At 36.9% G+C, this 22,256-nt stretch overlaps 1 protein-coding gene across 1 annotated transcript in view; it reads right to left on the bottom strand.

Moving 5' to 3' along the window:
• Positions 1–15,578: 15,578 nt before the first annotated feature.
• Positions 15,579–22,256, bottom strand: part of CLNK (cytokine dependent hematopoietic cell linker) — a 188,681-nt gene continuing 182,003 nt past the window's right edge. Inside the window, exon 19 of the mRNA XM_027103353.1 lies at positions 15,579–18,961. Within this exon, the coding sequence (XP_026959154.1) occupies positions 18,815–18,961 (147 nt within the window). The 3' untranslated portion in view covers positions 15,579–18,814. The remainder of the gene's footprint in view (positions 18,962–22,256) is intronic.

Genomic DNA, 22,256 nt, shown 5'->3' with positions numbered 1-22,256 from the left:
TCCCAATCTCCCAATTCATCACACCACCACCCCCCAGCCACTTTTCCCCATTGGAGGCCAGACGTTTGTTCTCTACATCTGTGTCTCTATTTCTGCCCTGCAAACTGGTTCATCTGTACCATTTTTCTAGGTTCCACATATATGCGTTAATATGCAATATTTGTTTTTTCTTTCTTACTTACATCAGTCTGTATGACAGTTCCTAGATCCATCCATGTCTCTACAAATGACCCAATTTCGTTCCTTTTCCTGCTGAGTAATATTCCATTGTATATATGTACCACATCTTATTTATCCATTTGTCTGTTGTTGGGCATTTAGGTTGCTTCCATGTCCTGGCTATTGTAAATAGTGCTGCAATGAACATTGGGGTGCATGTGTCTTTTTGAATTATGGTTTTCTCTGGGTATATGCTCAGGAGTGGGACTGCTGGGTCATATGGTAGTTCTCTTTTTACTTTTTAAGGAACCGCCATACTGTTCTCCATAGTGGCTGTATCAATTTACATTCCCACCAACAGTGCAAGAGGGTTCCCTTTTCTCCACACCCTCTCCAGCATTTGTTGTTTGTAGATGTTCTGATGATGCCCATTCTAACTGGTGTGAGGTGATACCTCATTGTAGTTTTGATTTGTATTTCTCTAATAATTAGTGATGTTGAGCAGCTTTTCATGTGCTTCTTGGCCATCTGTATTGCTTCTTTGGAGAAATGTCTATTTAGGTCTTCTGCCCATTTTTTGATTGGATTGTTTGTTTTTTTTAATATTGAGCTGCAAGAGCTGTTTATATATTTTGGAGATTAATCCTTTGTCCGTTGATTCATTTGCAAATATTTCCTCCCATTCTGAGGGTTGTCTTTTCGTCTTGTTTATGGTTTCCTTTGCTGTGCAAAAGCTTTTAAGTTTCATTAGGTCCCATTTGTTTATTTTTGTTTTTATTTCCATTACTCTAGGAGTTGGATCAAAAAAGATGTTGCTGCGATTTATGTCAAAGAGTATTCTTCCTATGTTTTCCTCTAAGAGTTTTACAGTGTCTGGTCTTACATTTAGGTGTCTAATCCATTTTGAGTTTATTTTTCTGTATGATGTTAGGGAGTGTTCTAATTTCATTATTTTACATGGAGCTGTCCAGTTTTCCCAGCACCACTTATTGAAGAGACTGTCTTTTCTCCATTGTATATCTTTGTCTCCTTTGTCATAGATGAGTTGACCATAGGTGCATGGGTTTATCTCTGGGCTTTCTATCCTGTTCCATTGATCTATATTTCTGTTTTTGTGTCAGTACCATACTGTCTTGATTACTGTGGCTTTGTAGTATAGTCTGAAGTCTAGGAGCCTGATTCCTCCAGCTCCGTTTTTTTCCTCAAGACCGCTTTGGCTATTCGGGGTCTTTTGTTTCTCCATACAAATTTTAAGATTTTTTGTTTTAGTTCTGTAAAAAATGCCATTGGTAATTTGATAGGGATTGCATTGAGTCTGTAGATTGCTTTGGGTAATATAGTCATTTTCACAATGTTGATTTTTCCAATCCAATAACATAGTATATCTCTCCATCTGTTTGTATCATCTTTAATTTCTTTCATCAGTGTCTTATAGTTTTCTGCATACAGGTCTTTTGTCTCCCTAGGTAGGTTTATTCCTAGATATTTTATTCTTTTTGTTGCAGTGGTAAATGGGAGTGTTTCCTTAATTTCTCTTTAAGATTTTTCATCATTAGTGTATAGGAATGCAAGAGATTTCTGTGCATTAAGTTTGTATCCTGCAATTTACCAGATTTGTTGATTCGCTCTAGTAGTTTTCTGGTGGCATCTTTAAGAATCTCTATGTATAGTATCATGTCATCTGCAGACAGTGACAGTTTTACTTCTTCTTTTCCAATTTGTATTCCTTTTATTTCTTTTTCTTCTCTGATTGCCATGGCTAGGACTTCCAAAACTATGTTGAATAATAGTGGCAAGAGTGGACATCCTTGTCTTGTTCCTGATCTTAGAGGAAATGCTTACAGTTTTTCACCATTGAGAATGATGTTTGCTGTGGGTTTGTTGTATATGGCCTTTATTATGTTGAGGTAAAATCCCTCTATGCCAACTTTCTGGAGAGTTTTTATCATAAATCGGTGTTGAATTTTGTTGAAAGCTTTTTCTGCATCTATTGAGATGATCATATAGGTTTTCTTCTTCAGTTTGTTAATATGGTGTATCACATTGACTGATTTGTGTATTTTGAAGAAGGCTTGCATCCCTGGAATAAATCCCACTTGGTCATGGTGTATGATCTTTTTAATGTGTTGCTGGATTCTGTTTGCTAGTATTTTTTTGAGGATTTTTGCATTTATATTCATCAGTGATAGTGGTCTGTAATTTTCTTTTTTTGTAGTATCTCTGTCTGGTTTTGATATCAGGGTGATGGTGGCCTCATAGAATTAGTTTGGGAGTGTTCCTTCCTCTGCAATTTTTTGGAAGAGTTTGAGAAGGCTGGTTGTTAGCTCTTCTCTAAATGTTTGATAGAATTCACCTGTGAAGTCATCTGGTCCTGGACTTTTGTTTGTTGCAAGATTTTTAATGACTGTTTCAATTTCATTGCTTGTGATTGGCTGCTCATATTTTCTAATTCTTCATGGTTCAGTCTTGGGAGGTTATACCTTTCTAAGAATTTGTCCGTTTCTTTCAGGTTTTCCATTTTATTGGCATAGAGTTGCTTGTAGTAGTCTCTTAGGATGCTTTGTATATCTACGGTGTCTGTTGTGACTTCTCTTTTTTCATTGCTAATTTTATTGAGTCCAGTCCCTCTTTTTCTTGATGAGTCTGGCTAATGGTTTATCAATTTTGTTTATCTTCTCAAAGAACCAGTTTTTAGTTTTATTGATGTTTGCTATTGTTTTCTTTGTTTCTAGTTCATTTATTTCTGCTCTGATCTTTATAATTTCTTTCCTTCTACTAACTTTGTGTTTTGTTTGTTCTTCTTTCTCTAGTTCCTTTAGGTATAAGGTTAGATTGTGTACTTGAAAGTTTTTTTTTGGTTCTGAGATAGGCTTGTATTGCTATAAACTTCCCTCTTAGAATTGCTTTTGGTGCATCCCATAGGTTTTGGATCATCATGCTTTTGTTGTAATCTGTCTCTAGGTATTTTTTGATTTCCTCTTTGATTTCTTCCGTGATCTTTTGGTTATTTAGTAATGTATTGTTTAGCCTCCATGTGTTTATATTTTTTACAGATGTTTTTCCTGTAATTGATATCTAGTCTCATAGCATTTTGGTCAGAAAAGGTACTTGATATGATTTCAATTTTTCTTAAATTTACCGAGGCTTGATTTGTGATCCAAGATATGATCTATCCTGAAAAATGTTCCATGAGCACTTGAGAAGAAAGTGTAATCTGCTGTTTTTGGATGGAATGTCCTGTATATATCAGTTAAATCTATCTGGTCTATTGTGTCATTTAAAGCTTGTGTTTCCTTATTAATTTTCTTTCTGGACGTTCTGTCCCTTGGTGTAAGTGAGGTGTTAAAGTCCCCCACTATTATTGTGTTACTGTCAATTTCCTCTTTTATAGCTGTTAGCAGTTGCCTTATGTATTGAGGTGCTCCTATGTTGGGTGCATATATATTTATAATTGTTATATCTTCCTCTTGGATTGATCCCTTCATCATTATGTAGTGTCCTTCCTTGTTTTTTGTAACATTCTTTATTTTAAAGTCAATTTTATCTGATATGAGTATTGCTGTCCAGCTTTCTTTTGATTTCCATTTGCATGGAATAACTTTTTCCATCCTGTCACTTTCAGTTTGTATGTGTCCCTAGGTCTGAAGTGGGTCCTTTGTAGACAGCATATATATGGTTCTTGTTTTTGTATCCATTCAGTGAGCCTGTGTCTTTTGGTTGGAGCATTTAATCCATTCACGTTTAAGGTAATTATCGATATGTATGTTCCTATTACCATTTTCTTAATTGTTATGGGTTTGTTTTTGTAGGTCCTTTTCTTCTCTTGTGTTTCCCACTTAGAGAAGTTCCTTTAGCATTTGTTGTAGAGCTGGTTTGGTGGTGCTGAATTCTCTTAGCTTTTGCTTGTCTGTAAAGCTTTTGATTTGTTTCTCAAATCTGAATGAGATCCTTGCCTGGTAGAGTAACCTTGGTTGTAGGTTCTCCCCTTTCATCACTTTAAATATATCATGCCACTCCCTTCTGGCTTGTAGAGTTTCTGCTGAGAAATCAGCTGTTAACCTTATTGGAGTTCCCTTGTATGTTATTTGTCATTTTTCCCTTGTTTCTTTCAATAATTTTTCTTTCTCTTTAATTTTTGTCAATTTGATTACTGTGTGTCTCAGCATGTTTCTCCTTGGGTTTATCCTGCCTGGGACTCTGCCCTTCCTGGACTTGGGTGGCTGTTTCCTTTCCCATGTTAGGGAAGTTTTCATCTATAATCTCTTCAAATATTTTCTTGGGTCCTTTCTCTCTCTTTTCTCATTCTGAGACCCCTATAATGCGAATGTTATGTTTAATATTGTCCCAGAGGTGTCTTATGCTGTCTTTATTTCTTTTCATTCTTTTTTCTTTACTCTGTTCTGTGGCAGTGAATTACACCATTCTGTCTTCCAGGTCATTTATCCATTCTTCTGCCTCAGTTATTCTGCTATTGATTCCTTCTAGTGTATTTTTCATTTCAGTTATTGTATTGTTCATCTCTGTTTGTTTGTTCTTCAATTCTTCTAGGTGTTTGTTTTTTAATTCTTCTAGGTCTTTGTTAAACATTTCTTGCTTCTTCTCAATCTTTGCCTTCATTCTTTTTCCAAGGTCCTGGATCATCTTCACTATCATTATTCTGAATTCTTTTTTCTGAATGCTTGCCTATCTTCACTTCATTTAGTTGTTTTTCTGGGGTTTTACCTTGTTCCTTCATCTGGTACATAGCCCTCTGCCTTTTCATTTTGTCTTTCTTTCTGTGAATGTGTTTTTTGTTCCACAGGCTGCAGGATTGTAGTTCTTCTTGCTACTGCTCATATATTAGGATTCTTGAAATGTAGTTTAGTATCATTTGATCTTCCCAGTCTCATTTCCTTGTATCCATATTATATATGTAATGTGTCCACACACAATCCATGAGTCATACTTTTTACTTTTTACATGTACCCATGAACAATATATGGTGTTGTTTTATGTAGCCGAAAAATTTACTGAGAGAATATTATATATTTGTTCTTGAGACCTATTTAGTTTGAAAGATAGCATCTAGCTCTTTCCTCTTCATGGGTATATAGTTTTCTTCCAAGGGAACATAACGTTTTGCTAATATAGACAATACTAAAGAAAACATCTTTGTTCATGTCTTTTTGTGCACATCTCGTCACAAATGTGCAAGAATTTCTCAAGGGGGTATCTAAAATGTGGAATTGTTGGTTTGCTGGTTGTTCTCCAACCCATTCTCCATCCTTATTTGACTGCTCTGTTCTGGGATGCTGATACCTGTGGACTATACTACCTACTGCCTTTAAACTGGGTTTGGCCAGTGAGAATCCCTGGCAGGAGATTTGAGGGATCTGGATATTTTCCCATTTGTTACAGTGCCATATATCTGGCAGTAGCCCCGTCTTTCCCTGACTGCAGCTCCATCTGGGCCACTCCCCCTCCCCTGTTCCAGGTCTGACGGCTCCAGCACCTCTGTTTCCTCTTCTCTTCCAATCAGCCCAAAGCAAGGTAACAGGTTCCCACTATTTCTGGTTTATGGGTATTTTGCCATCCATTATTTCCTCCTCCCTGCCTATTCTTAAGTATTCTTTTCATGAAAAGCTCTTGGTTTGAACATTTGGGATAAGTTCTGTTTCCTATAAGGACCAGACTAACACATTGGATTCATAGGTTGTGCTCATTTAAAAAAATTAATATTTGCTTTAAAAAGTCCCCTAGTTTTGGAAAGTCAAATAGTACTAAACATTTACAATGGAAAACAAGAGTCATCTTCCTTCTTCCTTATCTCCTTTCTCTAATTTGGCTCTCCAGGGGCAACCATACTCAACTGTTCTCATTTCTCTAATAACTAATAATGTCGAGCATCTTTTCATATATTTATTGGCCATTTATATTTCTTATTTTGTGAAGTGTTTATTCAAGTCTTTTTATAATTGACTTGTACAAGTTCTTTATATTTTTTAGATAAGAAATATATATCTAATATATGTACAATATTTTCTCCCCACCTGAGATTTGCCTCTTCTGTTTTGTTATTCTGATAATTTTAATAAGTCGGGGAAAAATACATTTGCTTTCATTATGTGACAGCTTCAAGCCTAAGTATCTCTTTTTAAAATTTTTTTAAAAATTTCAATTTTAATTTAAAAAATATTTATTAAAGTGATGATTTACAATGTTGTGTTAGTTTCAGGTATACAGCAAAGTGATTCAGTTATATATATATATATATATTCTTTTTTTACATTCTCTTCCATTATAGGTTATTACAAGATATTGAGTCAAGTTCCCTGTGCTATACAATAGGTCCTTGTTGGTTATCTATTTTATATATAGTAGTGTGTATATTTTAATCCCAAACTCTTAATTTATCCATCCCTACCTCTCTTTTGGTGATGATAAGTTTGTTTTCTATGTCCATGAGTCTATTTCTGTTTTGTAAATAAGTTCATTTGTATCATTTTTTTTTGTAGATTCTACATATAAGCAATATCATATGATATTTGTCTTTCTCTGCCTGGCTCACTTCACTTAGTGTTATAATCTCTAGGTCCATCAATGTTGCTGCATATGGCATTATTTCATTCTTTTTTATGGATGAGTAATATTCCATTGTATATGTATACCACATCTTCTCTACTCATTCCTCTGTCGATGGACACTTAGGTTGCTTCCGTGTCTTGGCTATTGTAAATAGTGCTGCAATGAACATTGGGGTGCACATATCTTTTCAAATTATGTATTTCTCCATATATATACCAAGACTGGGATTGCAGGATCATATGGTAGCTCTATTTTTAGTTTCTTAAGGAACTCCAGCCTCTTATTTTCTTAACAGTCTTTTTTGAAGGGTAGAAAGTTTTAATTTTGATGAAATCCAACTTATTTTTTTAAAATAGAATCCAGTTTATCAAGTTTTTTCCTTTATGGTTATTTGCTTTTGGTGTCATAAGAAAGAATCATTGCCTACCCAAGGTCAAAAGTATATTCCTGTTTTCTTCTAGCAGTTTTATATTTTTAGCTTTTACATTTATATCTATGATTCATTTCTATGTCTTTGTTTTGTTTTATATGGTTTGAGATTGAGGGTTTTGTTTTGTTTTGTTTTTTGTGGATATGGATATCTAGTATTTCCAGCACAATTTATGGAAAGAACTATCCTCTTCCATTGAATAGCTTTGGTGCTTTTGCCAAAAATAATTGACCATACATATGAGACTATTTATGGTTACTGTAGCTTTAATATAATGCCTTGAAATCAAGTAGTGTAAGTCCTTCAGCTTTGTTCTTCATTTTCAAGATTATTTTAGCTAGATTTAATTCTTTGCAATTTCATATGAATTTTAGAATCACCTTTTCAATTTCTATAGGAGTCTGCTAGGATTTTTAGATAAATATAGGGAGAAGTGACATTTTAACAGTATAGAGTCTTCTAATTCATGAATATGGCACCTCTCTCCATTTATTTAAGTCTTCTTTAATTTCTCTCAGCAATTATTTTAGTTTTTAGTGGAGAGATACTATATATTTTTTATTTAGTTTATTCCTAAATATATTAATGTTATTCAAAATGGAATTGAACATTATTTTCCAATCAATAGTTTCTAAGATATAGATATACAATTACTTTTGGTATATTGACCTTCTATCTTTTGGCATTTCTAAGTTTATTATTCTAATAGTTTGTATTATAGATCTTTTAGGGTTATTTAACATATAGAAGCATGTCATCTCTGAATAAAGACAGATCTACCTCCTCCTTTCTTATCTTTATGCCTTATATTTGTTACTTTTTCTTGTCTCATTGTGCTAGCTAGAACCTCTAGTACAATGATGAATAGAAGTGGTGAAAGCACACATCTTTGCCTGTTTCTGATTTTAGTGTGAACATATTTGAGGTAACACAAACATCAGATTATCAAAGCAGACACACCAAATCAGAAATGTTAAGCAGTATTAAACTTTACTAATAATTTAAAGGCTACAAGTAGTCAAATTACATGAATGAAGCAAGCACAGATTCAGAAACATTGACAGAATTTTCTAGGTACTTTTTTTTTTTTTTGCGGTACGCGGGCCTCTCACTGTTGTGGCCTCTCCCATTGTGGAGCACAGGCTGCAGACGCGCAGGCTCAGCGGCCATGGCTCACGGGCCCAGCTGCTCTGCAGCATGTGGGATCTTCCCGTACTGGGTCATGAACCCACGCCCCCTGCATTGGCCGGCGGACTCTCAACCACTGCACCACCAGGGAAGCCCTCTAGGTACTTTTTGCCACATTAGATTTTCTCTTGTGCTTTTTAAAGTAATGAGTGCCGTTCACATTACTTACACATCAGTGCACCATTTAAGTCATGAAATATGTGCAAATATTTTCCCCCATTGTGTTGTTTTTCATTTTGTTTATGGTTTCCTTTGCTGTGCAAAAGCTTTTAGGTTAAATTAGGCTCCATTTGTTTATTTTGGTTTTTATTTTCATTACTCTAGGAGGGGGATCCAAAAAGATATTGCTGTGAGAAACATCTCTATTTTATACTCAGATAGTTATATGACATTTTCCAGAGAGCAATGCTCCATAAATCCATAGGCTCTAGGCTGTTTACTACAACCTAGTAGTAAATTACTATCGATCCTTCAAAATGTATTCTATAGGTAAGGATTTCCCTGTCAGCAAATACCATTAGATTCTTTGTCAGGAGTTTTGTTATTTTATGTTTACAAGGAAATTGAATTAGATCACCTGTCTTCTGTCTTTTCCAGGGGCTTCTCCCAGGTAACAGGGAAGAATGGATTAAAGATGCCACTTATTCCTTTCCTTTTCAGTGTTCTATATCTCATGATTAAGTATCATGTTAGCTGAAGGGTTTTCTTTGGTAGATCCCTTTAATCAAACTGAGTAAATTTTCTATTTCTAGCTTGTCAATAGTTTTATTATGAATTATTTTCAAATGCTTTTTCTGCAATTGTTCATATGATCAAATAATTTTCTCATTTAATTTGTTAATGTGGAAAATTACATTGATTTTCAAATGTTATCTCAACATTGCACTCCTAGGGTAAACCCTATTTCGTCGTGAGATACTCACCATTTTATACACACACACACACACACACACACACATATACACACATGTATATGTATATACACACACATTTTGTCAATACACATAACGTACAATTTACCATCTTAACCACTTTTTAGTATATAACACAATGATGTTAACTATTTGCACATTTTTGTGCAACAGATCTCTAGAAGTTTTTCATCTTGAAAAATTGAAACTCTGTACTCACTAAACAATAGTTCCCCATTTCCTCCTTCCTCTCAGCTCCTGGTAACCACATTCTACTTTCTGTTTCTACAAGTTTGACTACTTTAGATACCTCATACAAGTGGAATCATGCATTATTTGTGTTTTTATGACTGGCTTATTTCACTTAGCATAAGTTGTCAAGGTTCATCCATGTCATATAGTATGATAGAATTTCATTCCTTTTTAAAGCTGAATGATATTCCATTGTATGGATATACCAAATTTTCTTTCTTTATTCATTCATTGATTGACATTTAGGTTGCTTCCACCTCTTGACTATTGTAAATAATGCTGCAATCAATATGGATGTGTAAATATCTCTTCAAGATCCTGTTTTCAATTATTTTGTATCTATACCAAGAAATGGGATTGCTGGATCATATGGTAATTCTATTTTTAATTTTTGGAGCAACCTCCATACTGTTTTCCATACCAGCCAAACCTTTTCACATTCCCACAAACAGTGCACAGGGTTCCAATTTCTTCACATCCTCGCCCACACTTGTTATTTCTATTTTTTAGATAGTGAGCATACTAATGGGTGTGAGATTTTGATTTGCATCTCCCTGATGATTAGTGATGTTGATGATTAGTGATGTTTTCATATGCTTGTTGACCATTTGTATATATACTTTGAAGAAATGTCTATTCTAGTCCTATACCCATTTTTAAATCAGGTTATTTGTTTGTTATTATGGTTGAGTTGTAGGAGTTTTAGTATAATCTGGATATTTACTCCTTATCAGGTACACATGATTTGCAAATACTTTTTCCCATTCTGCAGGTTGCCCTTTCACTCTGTTGAGTCTTTCCTTTGCTGCACAGAAATTTTTAAGTTTGATATAGTCATATTTGTCTATTTTTGCTTTTCTTGCTGCTTATGGTGTCATATCTAAAATTCATTGCCAAATCCAGTGTCCTGAAGATTTTCTCCTATATTTTCTTCAAGGAATTTTATAGTTTTAGATCTTACGTTTAGTTCTATAATCTATTTTGAGTTAATTTTTGTATGTGGTCTAAGGTGAGGATCCAATTTCTTTTTTTGCATGTGAATATCCAATATTCCAAACACAATTTGTTGAAAGAACTGTCCTTTCCCCAGTATATACTCTTGGTTCTCTTGTCAAAGATCATTTGGTTATCTATGCAAGGCTTTATTGGTGGGCTCTCAATTCTGTTCCATTGGTCTATATGTCTGTCTTTATGCCAGTACCACACTGTCTTAATTACTATTGCTTTGTAGTATGCTTTGAAATCAGGAAGTGTGGGTCCTCCAACTTTGTTCTTTTTTTTTTCTTTTTTTTTTGTGGTATGCGGGCCTCTCACTGTTGTGGCCTCTCTCATTGTGGAGCACAGGCTCCAGATGCGCAGGCTCAGTGGCCATGGCTCACGGACCTAGCCGCTCTGCAGCACGTGGGATCTTCCCAGACCGGGGCATGAACCTGTTCCCCTGCATTGGCAGGTGGACTCTCAACCACTGCGCCACCAGGGAAGCACCTTCTTGTCTTTAATTATAGTCTCCATGCAGTTCTAAAATTACTTAGGTCAACAAGTTTTCTCCCCACTGATTTGCTAATATTCTGCTAAGGAGTTTTGTATCTATGCTTGTGAGACACGTTAATATGTAATTTTTTTTCTTTATATTATCGGAGTCAGGCTTATTTGCTTATTTGTTCATTTATTTATGATTGGGTTTATGCCTTATAAAAATAGTTGGGAAGTATTTCTTCTTTCTCTATTTTCTGAAAAAGTTCATAAGTTTGATATTATTACTTTTAAAAATTTTTGATAGAATCTACCATAGTCCAGAGGTTTTTTTGTCTGGGAAAGTTTCTAATTTCCTTTAAAGATGAAGTGCTGTTCAGATTTAAATTTCTTTTTGTATTAGTCTTGTATCTGTGGAGTTAATTTTTCAGTTTCACTGGAATAAAGGTGTTTCTGCTATTTCTTTAATAGCCTTTCAATGTCTGTAGGATCTGTTGTGTTGTCTCTTCTTTTATTTCTTATGTTTGTAATTTGTGTTTTGTTTTACCTTTTTAAAAATTATTTTAGCCAGTTATTTATTAATTTTCTTAAACTTTAAAGAAAGCCAGGTTTTGGCTTTGTTGTTTTTCTGTTTGTGTTTTTGTTTTCTTGACTTCTGTTCTTATCTTTATTATTTCCTTCTTCCTACTTACTTTGGGCTTAATTTATACTTTCTTTATACCTTAAAGTGAAAATTAGATGCTTGATTATCTACCTTTTTCTTCTAATATAAACATTTAAGTCTTTTAAGCTATGAATGCTTATATTAAATCATTATATTTAAAGGGTGGTTATATTCCTCAAATTTTGGCATATTGTGTTTCATTACCATTCATTTTGAAATATTTCTGGATTTTTGTTGTGTTTTCTTCTTTGACCATGGGTAGTTTAGAAATGTGTTGCTTAATTTCCAAATATTTGGAGATTTTTCCAGATATACTAGTGTTATTTATTTCTAATTTAACTCTTTTTCTTTTCTTTCTTTCTTTCTTTTTTTTTTTTCTAGCCCTTTAAAGATTATTAAACTCATTTTAGGTCCCAGAAGATGATCTTTCTTGGTGAGAAAGTTCTATGTGAACTAGAAAAAAAATAAATGTGTATTCTATATGTGTTTTGTGAACTACTCTGTAAATGACAGTTAGGTCTAGTTGGCTTTTGGTGTTGTTAAATTTTTCTATAGTTTTATTCATTTTTGCTTGCTTACTTTATCAGTTTCTGAGAAATGTATATTAAGATTTCCAACTATCACTGGGATTTTTTCTGTTTTTTTCTTTTAGTACTCTCAATTTTTACTTCTGCATATTTTTATTTAAATAGCATTCTATTCATGTTTTGTGGACTCAATGTCTTATCTCTCTGCTCATATCAACTGTATTTCTCTTTTAGTTTTCTTCAGCATCCCACATTTTATCTTTCTCTGTAATTTTTTTCCAGTTTGTAGGTTTTGTTTAATGTCTTTCATATCTTCTCCAAGGTCTTGACTTAAGAGTGAGGTACAAAAATGCTAGTTGGAACATGTATGTTTATGGGTGGGACTTCACTGTAGCATGATAGAGTGGGGATCAGGCTGTTTTGTTGGGGACCAGCACATGCTAGTATTTGTGGCAGAATTAATCTGTTCTCTTGGTTTAGGGTTATGATTCTCCTTCTCCTGGGAACAAAGTATTTCAAACAGGTTGGAGTTCTAAAACTTTGGAATGACACTTTCACTTAAACCCTATTTTTCAGCACAGCACACGCTTACCATTTTCAGTAGTATCTTGCATGTATTTTTTGTATTTAAATATTTTCTGAACATTTTCTGTAGATGTATTCTCTGGATGGACACCAGGGTGAGTGAGGAATAGTAGCCTGGCTGAGGAAGCCTCTGGTTTCTAGGGGAGGGGTGTTGATTAAAACTTATAATGACCATCAGTGAATCTCCTTTTCACCCAAGTCCCTTTACCAGCATTTAAGTGTTACTAGTGACTTCAATTTCTGAGCCTTTCCAGATTTTTGTAATGGAAATGTGGACTAAGAACACTGCCTACCACATCAATAAACAAAGGATGCTGCAGTCATCAGCAATTGCAGCCATCCCCAACAGTGAACCCTGAGGGAGTTCAGGATGGAAACCAAGAATGCCTGCCATTTGGCAGTCAAGTGCTGCAGCACCCCACCCCACCCACACCCCTCTCCCCTCAGTGTACCCTGAGGAGACTCAGGATGAGAAAACACAGGATACTGGCCCCAGACAGCTGAGGTGCATATCAAAGGGATGGTTTTAGTGAGCCTGGACTCCTTGTATCTTCCCATACACAGAAAAGCGCTAACTTCCTTAACTTGAGACGTCTGGTTTTCTTTTATTAACAGTAATCCTTTGCTCAGATTACCTGGTGTTGTTACAGAAACTCCTGTATATCCTGGCATCCCCCCTTCCTCCTCAGAACAGTTTTCTCAGCATTATCTGAGAGGCTGTCTCCCGGGCTCGAAGTCCTAAGAATGTCTGCCGAATAGGTTGTGCATTTTTTTCAGTTGACAGAAACCAGTTTGTTTCTTGTTGAATTGCCTCCTAGCAGGCTTACATTTTAGCTTTTTTAAGTTTTGTTAACTCAGTTACTATGCATTGTCCATTTAATTTCTCTCATCTGAAATTTTGTTGATGTCTTTCTTCATCTGTCATATTTTTTTCTATTCTTTTTATCCTATGTTCTTGCCTTTTCAATTTATTTATTGTCATTAAAGTGGTGTTTCCAGAGCGATGAAAGATAAGTTCATATATAGCCATGTTTTAACTGGAAGTCTTATTGCAGTGGGTACATATTTTATATTTTACTGAATACTGTGAAATTGCTTTTCAAAGTGCTGCATTGATTTATGTTTGTTTTGTGTTGGTCTCAGCCTATCCATACTGATGCTATTTTCTAGAAATGGCAGAGGGCACTCCTCTGGGCTACTTGTGGCAAGCCTCACAGACATTTCCCCAACTGAAGCCAATGCTGAGGCTGGACCAGCCCTTTTGGTTCTTATGATTGCAAGACACACCTCAGCAACTACTATCAGGGAACTTAGAAGAAACAAGGTTTATTACTCACATGTCCTGGAGGGTACAAGCCATGTCCTGCACCACTTAGCAATGTTCAGGGGGCAGGGGGAGAGGTGGGAGAGAGAGAGAGAGAGAATATGAATGTGTGAGCCTGGTGTTGCTGGTGAATTTAAGTTTCTTTCTTTGTAGCGAAGGAATTCGGAGATGAAGTGATAGGTAAGAATCAGATTTATTTAGAGAGAAACACACTCCACAGACAGAGTGTGGGCCATCTCGGAAGGCAAGAGTCAAGAGGCCTTGAAAGATGGCATGGTTAATTTTTATGGGGTGGGTAATTTCATAGGCTAATGAATGGGATTATTCCAACTATTTTGGGAAAGAGGCGGGGATTTCCAGGAATTGGGCCACCACACACTTTTTGACCTTTTATGGTTGGCCTCAGTCAGAACTGTCATGGCACTGGTGGGTATGTCATTTAGCAAGCTAATGTATTACAATAAGAGTATAATGAGGCTCTAGGTCCACTGGAAGTTGAATCTTCTGCCATCCTGGACCCAGTTGGTTCTAACCAGTCTTTGTCATGTACTATGGCTATATCATTCTTTTAAAGGTTGTGCCCTGCCCCCTTCCCTCCTGTTTCACTGGTGCTCTCTCTGCCTTTATTGGGGTTGATGGTGGGGTGTTGGGGTTTTGAGGGTTCACTCTTTATTGGTGAAATTAAAACAGAAGAGCAGGAATTAAAGCACAGGAAGGGAAAAGCAAGCAGTGGGTCAGTCAGTTATCTAGGTCCACCAGAGCTTTCCAATGAGGAAGACTCATGCGTGGGGCAGCCTGGCTCTTTATCTAGTTGTGTAGATGGCAATGTGTTCTTTCCAAGATGGATGTCTTTGAAATGGATGCCTCAGCAGTCAAAAGCTTAATGTCAGGCACTTACATTATAATCAAAAAAGCTAATTGTCAGGTACCTACACTACAGGGTTCCAACTAATAGTTGACATTTCCCCAGAGCCACTTAATAAGTCATCTGTTCTTTCCCCAGGGAAGCTACCTCTATTTCTATTGTGTTCACTTACCCATTCAACAGGTAGTCACTGCTTCAGTAGTATAAGAATGACCTAGAATAGTGCCCTAAAGATAAGAGTGCTCAAAAACAGACTGACAAGGTTTTTGTAATTCTAAAGTTTGCAGTCTAGGGCCATCCTTTAGCTCTCTACTTAGACACATCCCCTGGGCAGTTTTCCCTGATTACACCCTCCCCACACATCCAGGCCTACCAATGCGATGGTGGTACGAGGGAGAGAATTACCAAATCTATTATTCTGCACTGCATGATTTTAATTATATGTGTATCTTGCCTGCTAGGCTCTTAGCTCTCTAGCACAGGGATTAGGTCTTTTTGGCCTTTATCTCCCAAATCCAGCATATGCTTGTAGGTCAAAAATTGTTCAAGAAACTTTGTCATAAAAAACCCAAAATTTGATTTCAAAAGGGCTTTAGAGGTAATAGAGAATGACTCAAACAAAATTAAACTGTATTTTAAATTTATTTTAATACTCAGTTTCAGATATATTATGACATTTAATTACTTATTTGCTTTAATTTAAGTTAGAGCCATAATGTGCAAAAAAAGAAAGGAAATGTACTTAGCTAGAACAAATATTCAGGATAAAAAAGTAGATACAGAAATATAGTGCTAATCATATACTGCATAGACTATCTTGTAAAAAAATGCGTGTATGTGTACACACACACACACACACACACACACACAGCAATGAACTAAATTTGGCAATGGGGTAAAATTTGATTCCTCTATAATAATTTGAAGAGAAGATTTAATTGATTTCAGCTATGACATGGTTATTCACACACACATACCCCCAAGAGAGGCAGTTTTCCAAGTAGCTTTGGGAAAATTAAAAATTTTCTGGTTCAAAACTTTTTAAAGCCAATTCAATGAGCTTCATCAAAATATCTAATATTGGCCCTGCTCACAAGCACTTAGTGATAAGTGTTACAGAAATACAACAAAGTAATGGGAAACCAACTTAAGATTGTCTTATTCATTGTATACTTATTTGTTGTCTGTTTCTCCCACTTAATTCACTGCTATTATTCTAATATCTACAAGAATGCATAGTAATGAATACATATGCAGTACACAAACAAGTGCTTATGACAAGATATTATTAAATATGAGGAAGATATAAACTGATCCAGAATGGAAGTTATTTAGTCAAATGTAATATCTTGAATGAATAGATGCTATAATCAGATAAAGGTAAAATTCCACTACTATATTGAGCCTAGGCAAGCGACACTTTACAACTGAAAATGAAATAATGGTTGAAAAGGGATTAAAACTCTTTGGAATTTAGGCATGCCAAGCCCAGATCACTGGACTTTCAATTATAGATTCAATGACCATCTAGACACTAAACAGAAAAATTGTGTATGAAGACCTTGGTTCCAGCCACAAGTATGTCACTCTAAGATTTTGGCCAAGGAGACATAGTTTCCTCAATTATAAAATGGGTTATGAATACCTGCCCTGCCTTCTTTACAGAATTGTTGTAAAAATCAAGTACAATTGCCATTTATATATTCTTATTCTTTAGTAATCAATTACAAGCAAAATGTCCTTATTACAATCAACACTGAAAATTAGAATGTCACTGTGGCAGACATGGAGGTGGGCCCCTTGAATCTGTCTTGAAATAAGAACATGCTGATCAAAAAGTTTTTTGTCGGCCTGCAGCTAATAGCACCTTCTGGGTCTCCCAGAGCATGTGAAGGTCATGTTTTCCTGGGCAGCCTCTGGCAATGACTTGGCATAATGGTGACTAAGACCTGGCCATTTCTGCACAGCACGGGGCACTCTCCTCTGTGGGCAGTCTTTGCTCTGGATCTCACCAATGGGCTAGCCAAGCCTCTCCCAGAGCTGCATCTCAGTCTGATGCTTTTCCTGCCCATTCCTCTCTCCTTCCCTGTTCCTCTCACAGGTGTCTCTCCTGTCTATTCCTATTCCATCTTCCCTTGATCTTTCTTAGGCATTGCCTCCAATAAATATTAGCACTTGTAACTCTTGTCTTGGCATCTGAGTTCCAGAAGACTCAACTAACGTGGCCCCCCCAAATTGTCACTATTATGAATGTTATATTTCTTTCCAGAGATTTTCATATATATAAGCATTGTGAGCATTTTAAGATGGCTCTACTTCTTTTTCCTTTATCATCATCTCATGCACTTATGAATAATAGGTGATAAAGCATTTTTTAAAATGTAAGCCTCATACAGTGCTAACCACCACCTGATGTTCATGGACTTTAACAACAACAGTGCCTGAGGAAACTCTGAAACATTTCTTGCGAACACAGCATTGAATGGCATGGCCCCGGTGAGAAGTGCAGCAGAGTCATCTGTAATCTTTCAATAACTTTTTAGGGTGAGGGTCATATTCTTTCTGCCCTCAAGCCTGTGTCCTCTCTGCAGAGTCTGTTTCTATGCTGGTCCTGGGCTTCATTTGTATTGTTTTCATTGATATCTCTTGCCTTCTCATTCTTTCTGGCTTTACTTCTGCATTAAAGCTACAATTACATAAATACTCCATATATTTCACATGTAGGCTTTGGAAACATTTGAAATCATTGGGTACTATTAATTTCCATCAGCACTTTTTTGTTTTTAAACTTTACACCACTACAAGAGTTTGTTTATTTATATATTTTAACGTGGGTAAATCGGCATTTTCAAATTGTTTCTCTCTGTCTTTTTTAAATTTAACTTTTCAGCTTGATTATAAAATTCCCTAGGGCAGAGAATGTACCGGGGAAGATATGCTTGGATGAAACTAGGCACATGGATAAAAATCTGGGATCTCTTCTTATATTGAGTAAGATCAATGACGTCTTTGAGCCTGTTTCCTCATCTGTGTTGTGAAACAGGAAGAAAATGTAATCCTCTTAGCTTTGAGTGGGGACAGCATCATGACATGTGTCAAGTTCCTGCAAGATACTAGCACTAATTCGAGGACAGTTCTTTTCCTTTGAATGGAAGTCCACAAATGGAATTAAAAATTTATACTTTCACTCAGACTTAAGCTTCCTCCCTTTCTATGAATTTGCTAATTCCACTGGGCTTAAAGCTACTCTAAACAGAGTAGGCTGGAGATGGTCCTATGGCCATTTCACACCATACTAAAAATATTTCTGATTTCTATCTTTCAAGTGGTGTTCACAAGTGATTTGTTTTTCCATCCCACACCCTTCCCTAAAATTGAATTTCCAGAATTACAAATAAAATAGAGCTAACATTCACCAACATCTTTAGCATAAGGAATCATGAAAACTTTGTAAATGCACAAGTCCAAACAATTTTGAAATAAAGAAAGGCAGCACCGAGTGTTATAAAGATCACAGATTTGGGACTCTTACCTAGACTTGTCAGTTGCCAGCTGCAAACATTGAAGCAATAGCTTCCTGTAACCTTTGCTGCTCATCTGTAACATGAGCATAAGGACCGTGTTTTTGTTTTTTTCTTTAGAAGATGTTTTTTAAAAGCCAGTTTTTATTTTTTCATCTTATAAATATTTCTTCTGCAATTAGAGCTTTCAAAACCACAATTGATTTTCCAATTTCCATGATAGAATGTTTTTCTTTTCTACAGAATCAGAGAAGTAATCCCTTGAAACCACAGAAAATAATCTTTTGAAATAAAGGAAAAAAATGATAGAGGCATTGGATCCACTGAACTGAAGATGAAACAAAGACCAGGCTACATAAATGAGAAGTGTCTGTTGAGAGGGAGGGGCTGAGTCAGGTAACACTGTTCCCTGTGGATCCCAGTTTTATCCTTCCCGTCAATGAGTATAATAGGAAAATACTTGTAGTGTTCGATGATGTCTTCCACTGAGTCAAACTTCTGAAACACAGAAGAGAAAGTTAATGAAAATTTAGGTACCTTTGTGTCTGTCGATTAAAGTACAGCCTAACATGCTTCGTTTTATTTAGGGAAGAGGTTAACTCATTTAATGTTTTTTAGATTGTAAAGGGGTATCAGAAAACGTTTTTATGTTTTTTTTTTTAATGGATGTGACAAAGAAGCCCTTGAAGGATCAGTGATAAGATTAAGGTAACGAAGGTGACCAAAAGTGAGCCCTCCGCAGCTCTCGAAACTTCCCACCCACGGAATGTTCACCAGAATCAGGTTACACTGGACAAGCTCCACTCTGTGGTTACATGTTCCTACCGTAAGCAGTTCGAATGGGTTAATTACACAGCAGTCAGCCACAGAGAATCCCTGGTGCCTCCCTTACCTTGTCCCCAACTGTGACATACTAAAATCTAGAAGATCAGGCTAATTCACTTCGTAAATTAATGGGAAAGGTCTGCAGTGAAATCTCTCTCCTGTACACCCCTCTTGTTCTAAAGCATTCTAGACTAATCAGAAAGAACACTGATGGGCTTCCCTGTGGTGCAGTGGTTAAGAATCTGCCTGCCAATGCAGAGGACACGGGTTTGAGCCCTGGTCCGGGAAGATCCCACATGCCACAGAGCAACTAGGCCCGTGCGCCACAACTACTGAGCCTGCACTCTAGAGCCCGCGAGCCACAACTACTGAGCCTGTGCCCTAGAGCCTGTGTGCCACAACTACTGAGCCTGCACTCTAGAGCCCGTGAGCCACAACTACTGAAGCCTGCACGCCTAGAGCCTCTGCTCCGCAACAAGAGGAGCCCCCGCAGTGAGAAGCCCTCACACAGCAGCGAAGAGGAGGCCCCGCTCACCCCAACTAGAGAAAGCCGGCATGCAGAAACGAAGACCCAACACAGCCAAAAATAAAATAAATTAATAAAAAAAAAAAGGAAAGAATACTGATGACCACAGGGCTCCTGGTAGTTCTTGGACAACTTAGGTTCCTTCCCTGGGCTTCTTGTGAAATAATGAGGTGACAGTGAATCATTACACTTTTATGTTTCTAGAGATGTACAGATAAAGTGCTGGGGTGATTTAATGGAAAGTAAGATGATTTCAAGTGTAGGGGAATCAGGAAGTGCTTTGTGGAAGATACAGACTTGAAATGGGCCACACATTCTGCGTGAGCCAAGTGGACAAAGTGGGTTTAAAGATCCTAAGAGCAGAGGAAGACGAGTGTGCAGGTGTTGAGAACACGTGGGCACAGATAGGAATTCTGATGAGTTTGGCTGAGTTCTTGAAAGGGGCTATTTGGAGATGATCAGGAAGAAAGAGCTTGCACGACCTGCCTTTTGTAACTTAGGGCAACACTGTGAAGTGAACAGGGAGGGAAGAGCGGACCTTCCCTGAAGAGCCAAGGGAACTGCAGCTCAGAGTGAAGACTGGCTTGCTTCACTTGTTACACAGCCAGAGGGCAGGACCAGGAATGCAATCTGGTTTTTCTGGACGTGTATCAGTTTCTTCCCTGATGCAGCTTTGCTTGTGGCTTGTGAACCCACTGTTCCAACAGAGCAGTGTCCAGATGATGCAGCCTGAAGGAGGGAGCTGCATCGGGGACGACTTTGATTCTCTTTAGTTTGTACATCCTCCCTCTGCCCAGCACAGAAACGTTTGCAAGCCTGAGGGATACTCAAGAGGGAATGAGATTGTCAAGGTCCGTGTCCTCATGGGGATTCATGCATTGCATTCAGGCGGGGGCAGACAGAAAGTAATTCCCTATCCAGATAGATCATTTCATTTAGGGTTAATTTGCTGTGGAAATAATCAACCTGGGGCTTGAGAACCTCACACAGTCCTCCCGGGGCCTTCCTGATATTGACCAGTCCCTGCATCCATTCCATTCCTGTTCTTCTTGGGAACTGAGTCAACAAACCTCCGCCCACACCCTTAAGCTCATTGAGTTGGTTTGTCTTTTCATCTGAAAAGAGTTCTGATTAAATCTGTAAGTAACTTGCCCCTCTGAGCCCGATACTGGATCTGTGGCAGAGTTTTCAATGAGATAACCTATTTGACCACCCCTAGTAAGTACACAATCAATACTAGTCTCTATCTGATGCTAAGGTAAGGTGGTTGTCCAGCAGGGACAGTAATTGTTCTGCTACAGTAGTTGTAAGTGGAGGGCTGTGGAGCCCAAATGCCTGAGTTCCAAGCAAGGCTTTCCCACCCACTAGCGGTGTGTCCTTGGGCAAGTTTCTTACACTCTCTGTCTCAGTTTCTCTGTCTAGGAACAGTGATGGTAATATTAGGACCTACCTCTGAGGGTCATTGTGAGGGTTCATTGAGTTGACATACACAGCATTTAGAAGGGAGCTCTTTCTGCAGTGACTGCTCAGTAAATGTCAGTCATTGCTATGACCTCCTCCCTTCCAAGTTTGCCAAGAACATGATGAAAGAGCCATGAAATCACTGTAGAAGTTTATAGACTCTCATTGTAAGCCTTTAGGAAGAAAGGAAGGACATTTTTGTATTTCATTTCTAGTCATAAATTAAGGACAGAATTTTCTTTCTCTTTCTTCATACTTGAAACAAAAAATAATTTATGAAAAGAGATTTTCCATGCAGAACTCTTCTACAAAATTGGGTAACCCACATGGCACAAAGGAAATTCTCTATCCTGGGATTAATCTTTAGAGGGAAAAAGATTAATCTTGCTTTATAATCTCAGTCCTGTTTTCTTTAGGATGGTCCCAAAATAGTGAACTCAATACTAATTATTTACAGTTACTGCAGGGATGATATTTTATATGAAAGTGTAATTTTAACAAGTAGTAGGAAGCAAGCAAGGAAGGAATAAATAAGTTATTCTGTCATTTCTTATTACTGACTTCTAGTGATAGGCTAACAACTGGTATATTATCCTAAAGATTATTTTTAAAAAGATTATAATTAAGCTCTTACTTTTATATTAAATTCCTTTTTTCAGGAGGACAGCAAATACCATCCTAATATTAGATCTTAAAATTTGTTTAAACCTTTTGTGATTGCCCTAAATACCAATGATAGGCAATGTTTCACTGCCAGAAAGCTTAATCAATCTGCTTGGATACACACATGGGAGTGAAAGAAGAAAAGAGAAAAAGAGGAAGATAGAGAGGTGCAAAGACAGAAGGAGGAGAGAGAAGCAGACTAGGGAAGTGAGAAATAAACTCATTGGTTAATTGTCTCTGCTTCCTAGTCTTTGAACTTGAAGTTATCAACTGAGGGGGCTATGTTCTACTTTGGTGGGAATAGGACTGAGTTGACGC

Source organism: Aethalodelphis obliquidens, unplaced genomic scaffold, assembly GCF_003676395.1.
Source record: "Aethalodelphis obliquidens isolate GAN/ISIS:26980383/991018 unplaced genomic scaffold, ASM367639v1 scaffold6, whole genome shotgun sequence".
Lineage (NCBI taxonomy): Eukaryota > Metazoa > Chordata > Mammalia > Artiodactyla > Delphinidae > Aethalodelphis > Aethalodelphis obliquidens.
The sequence above is the reverse complement of the archived record's forward strand: the minus strand, read 5'-3'. Positions and strand labels throughout refer to the sequence as shown.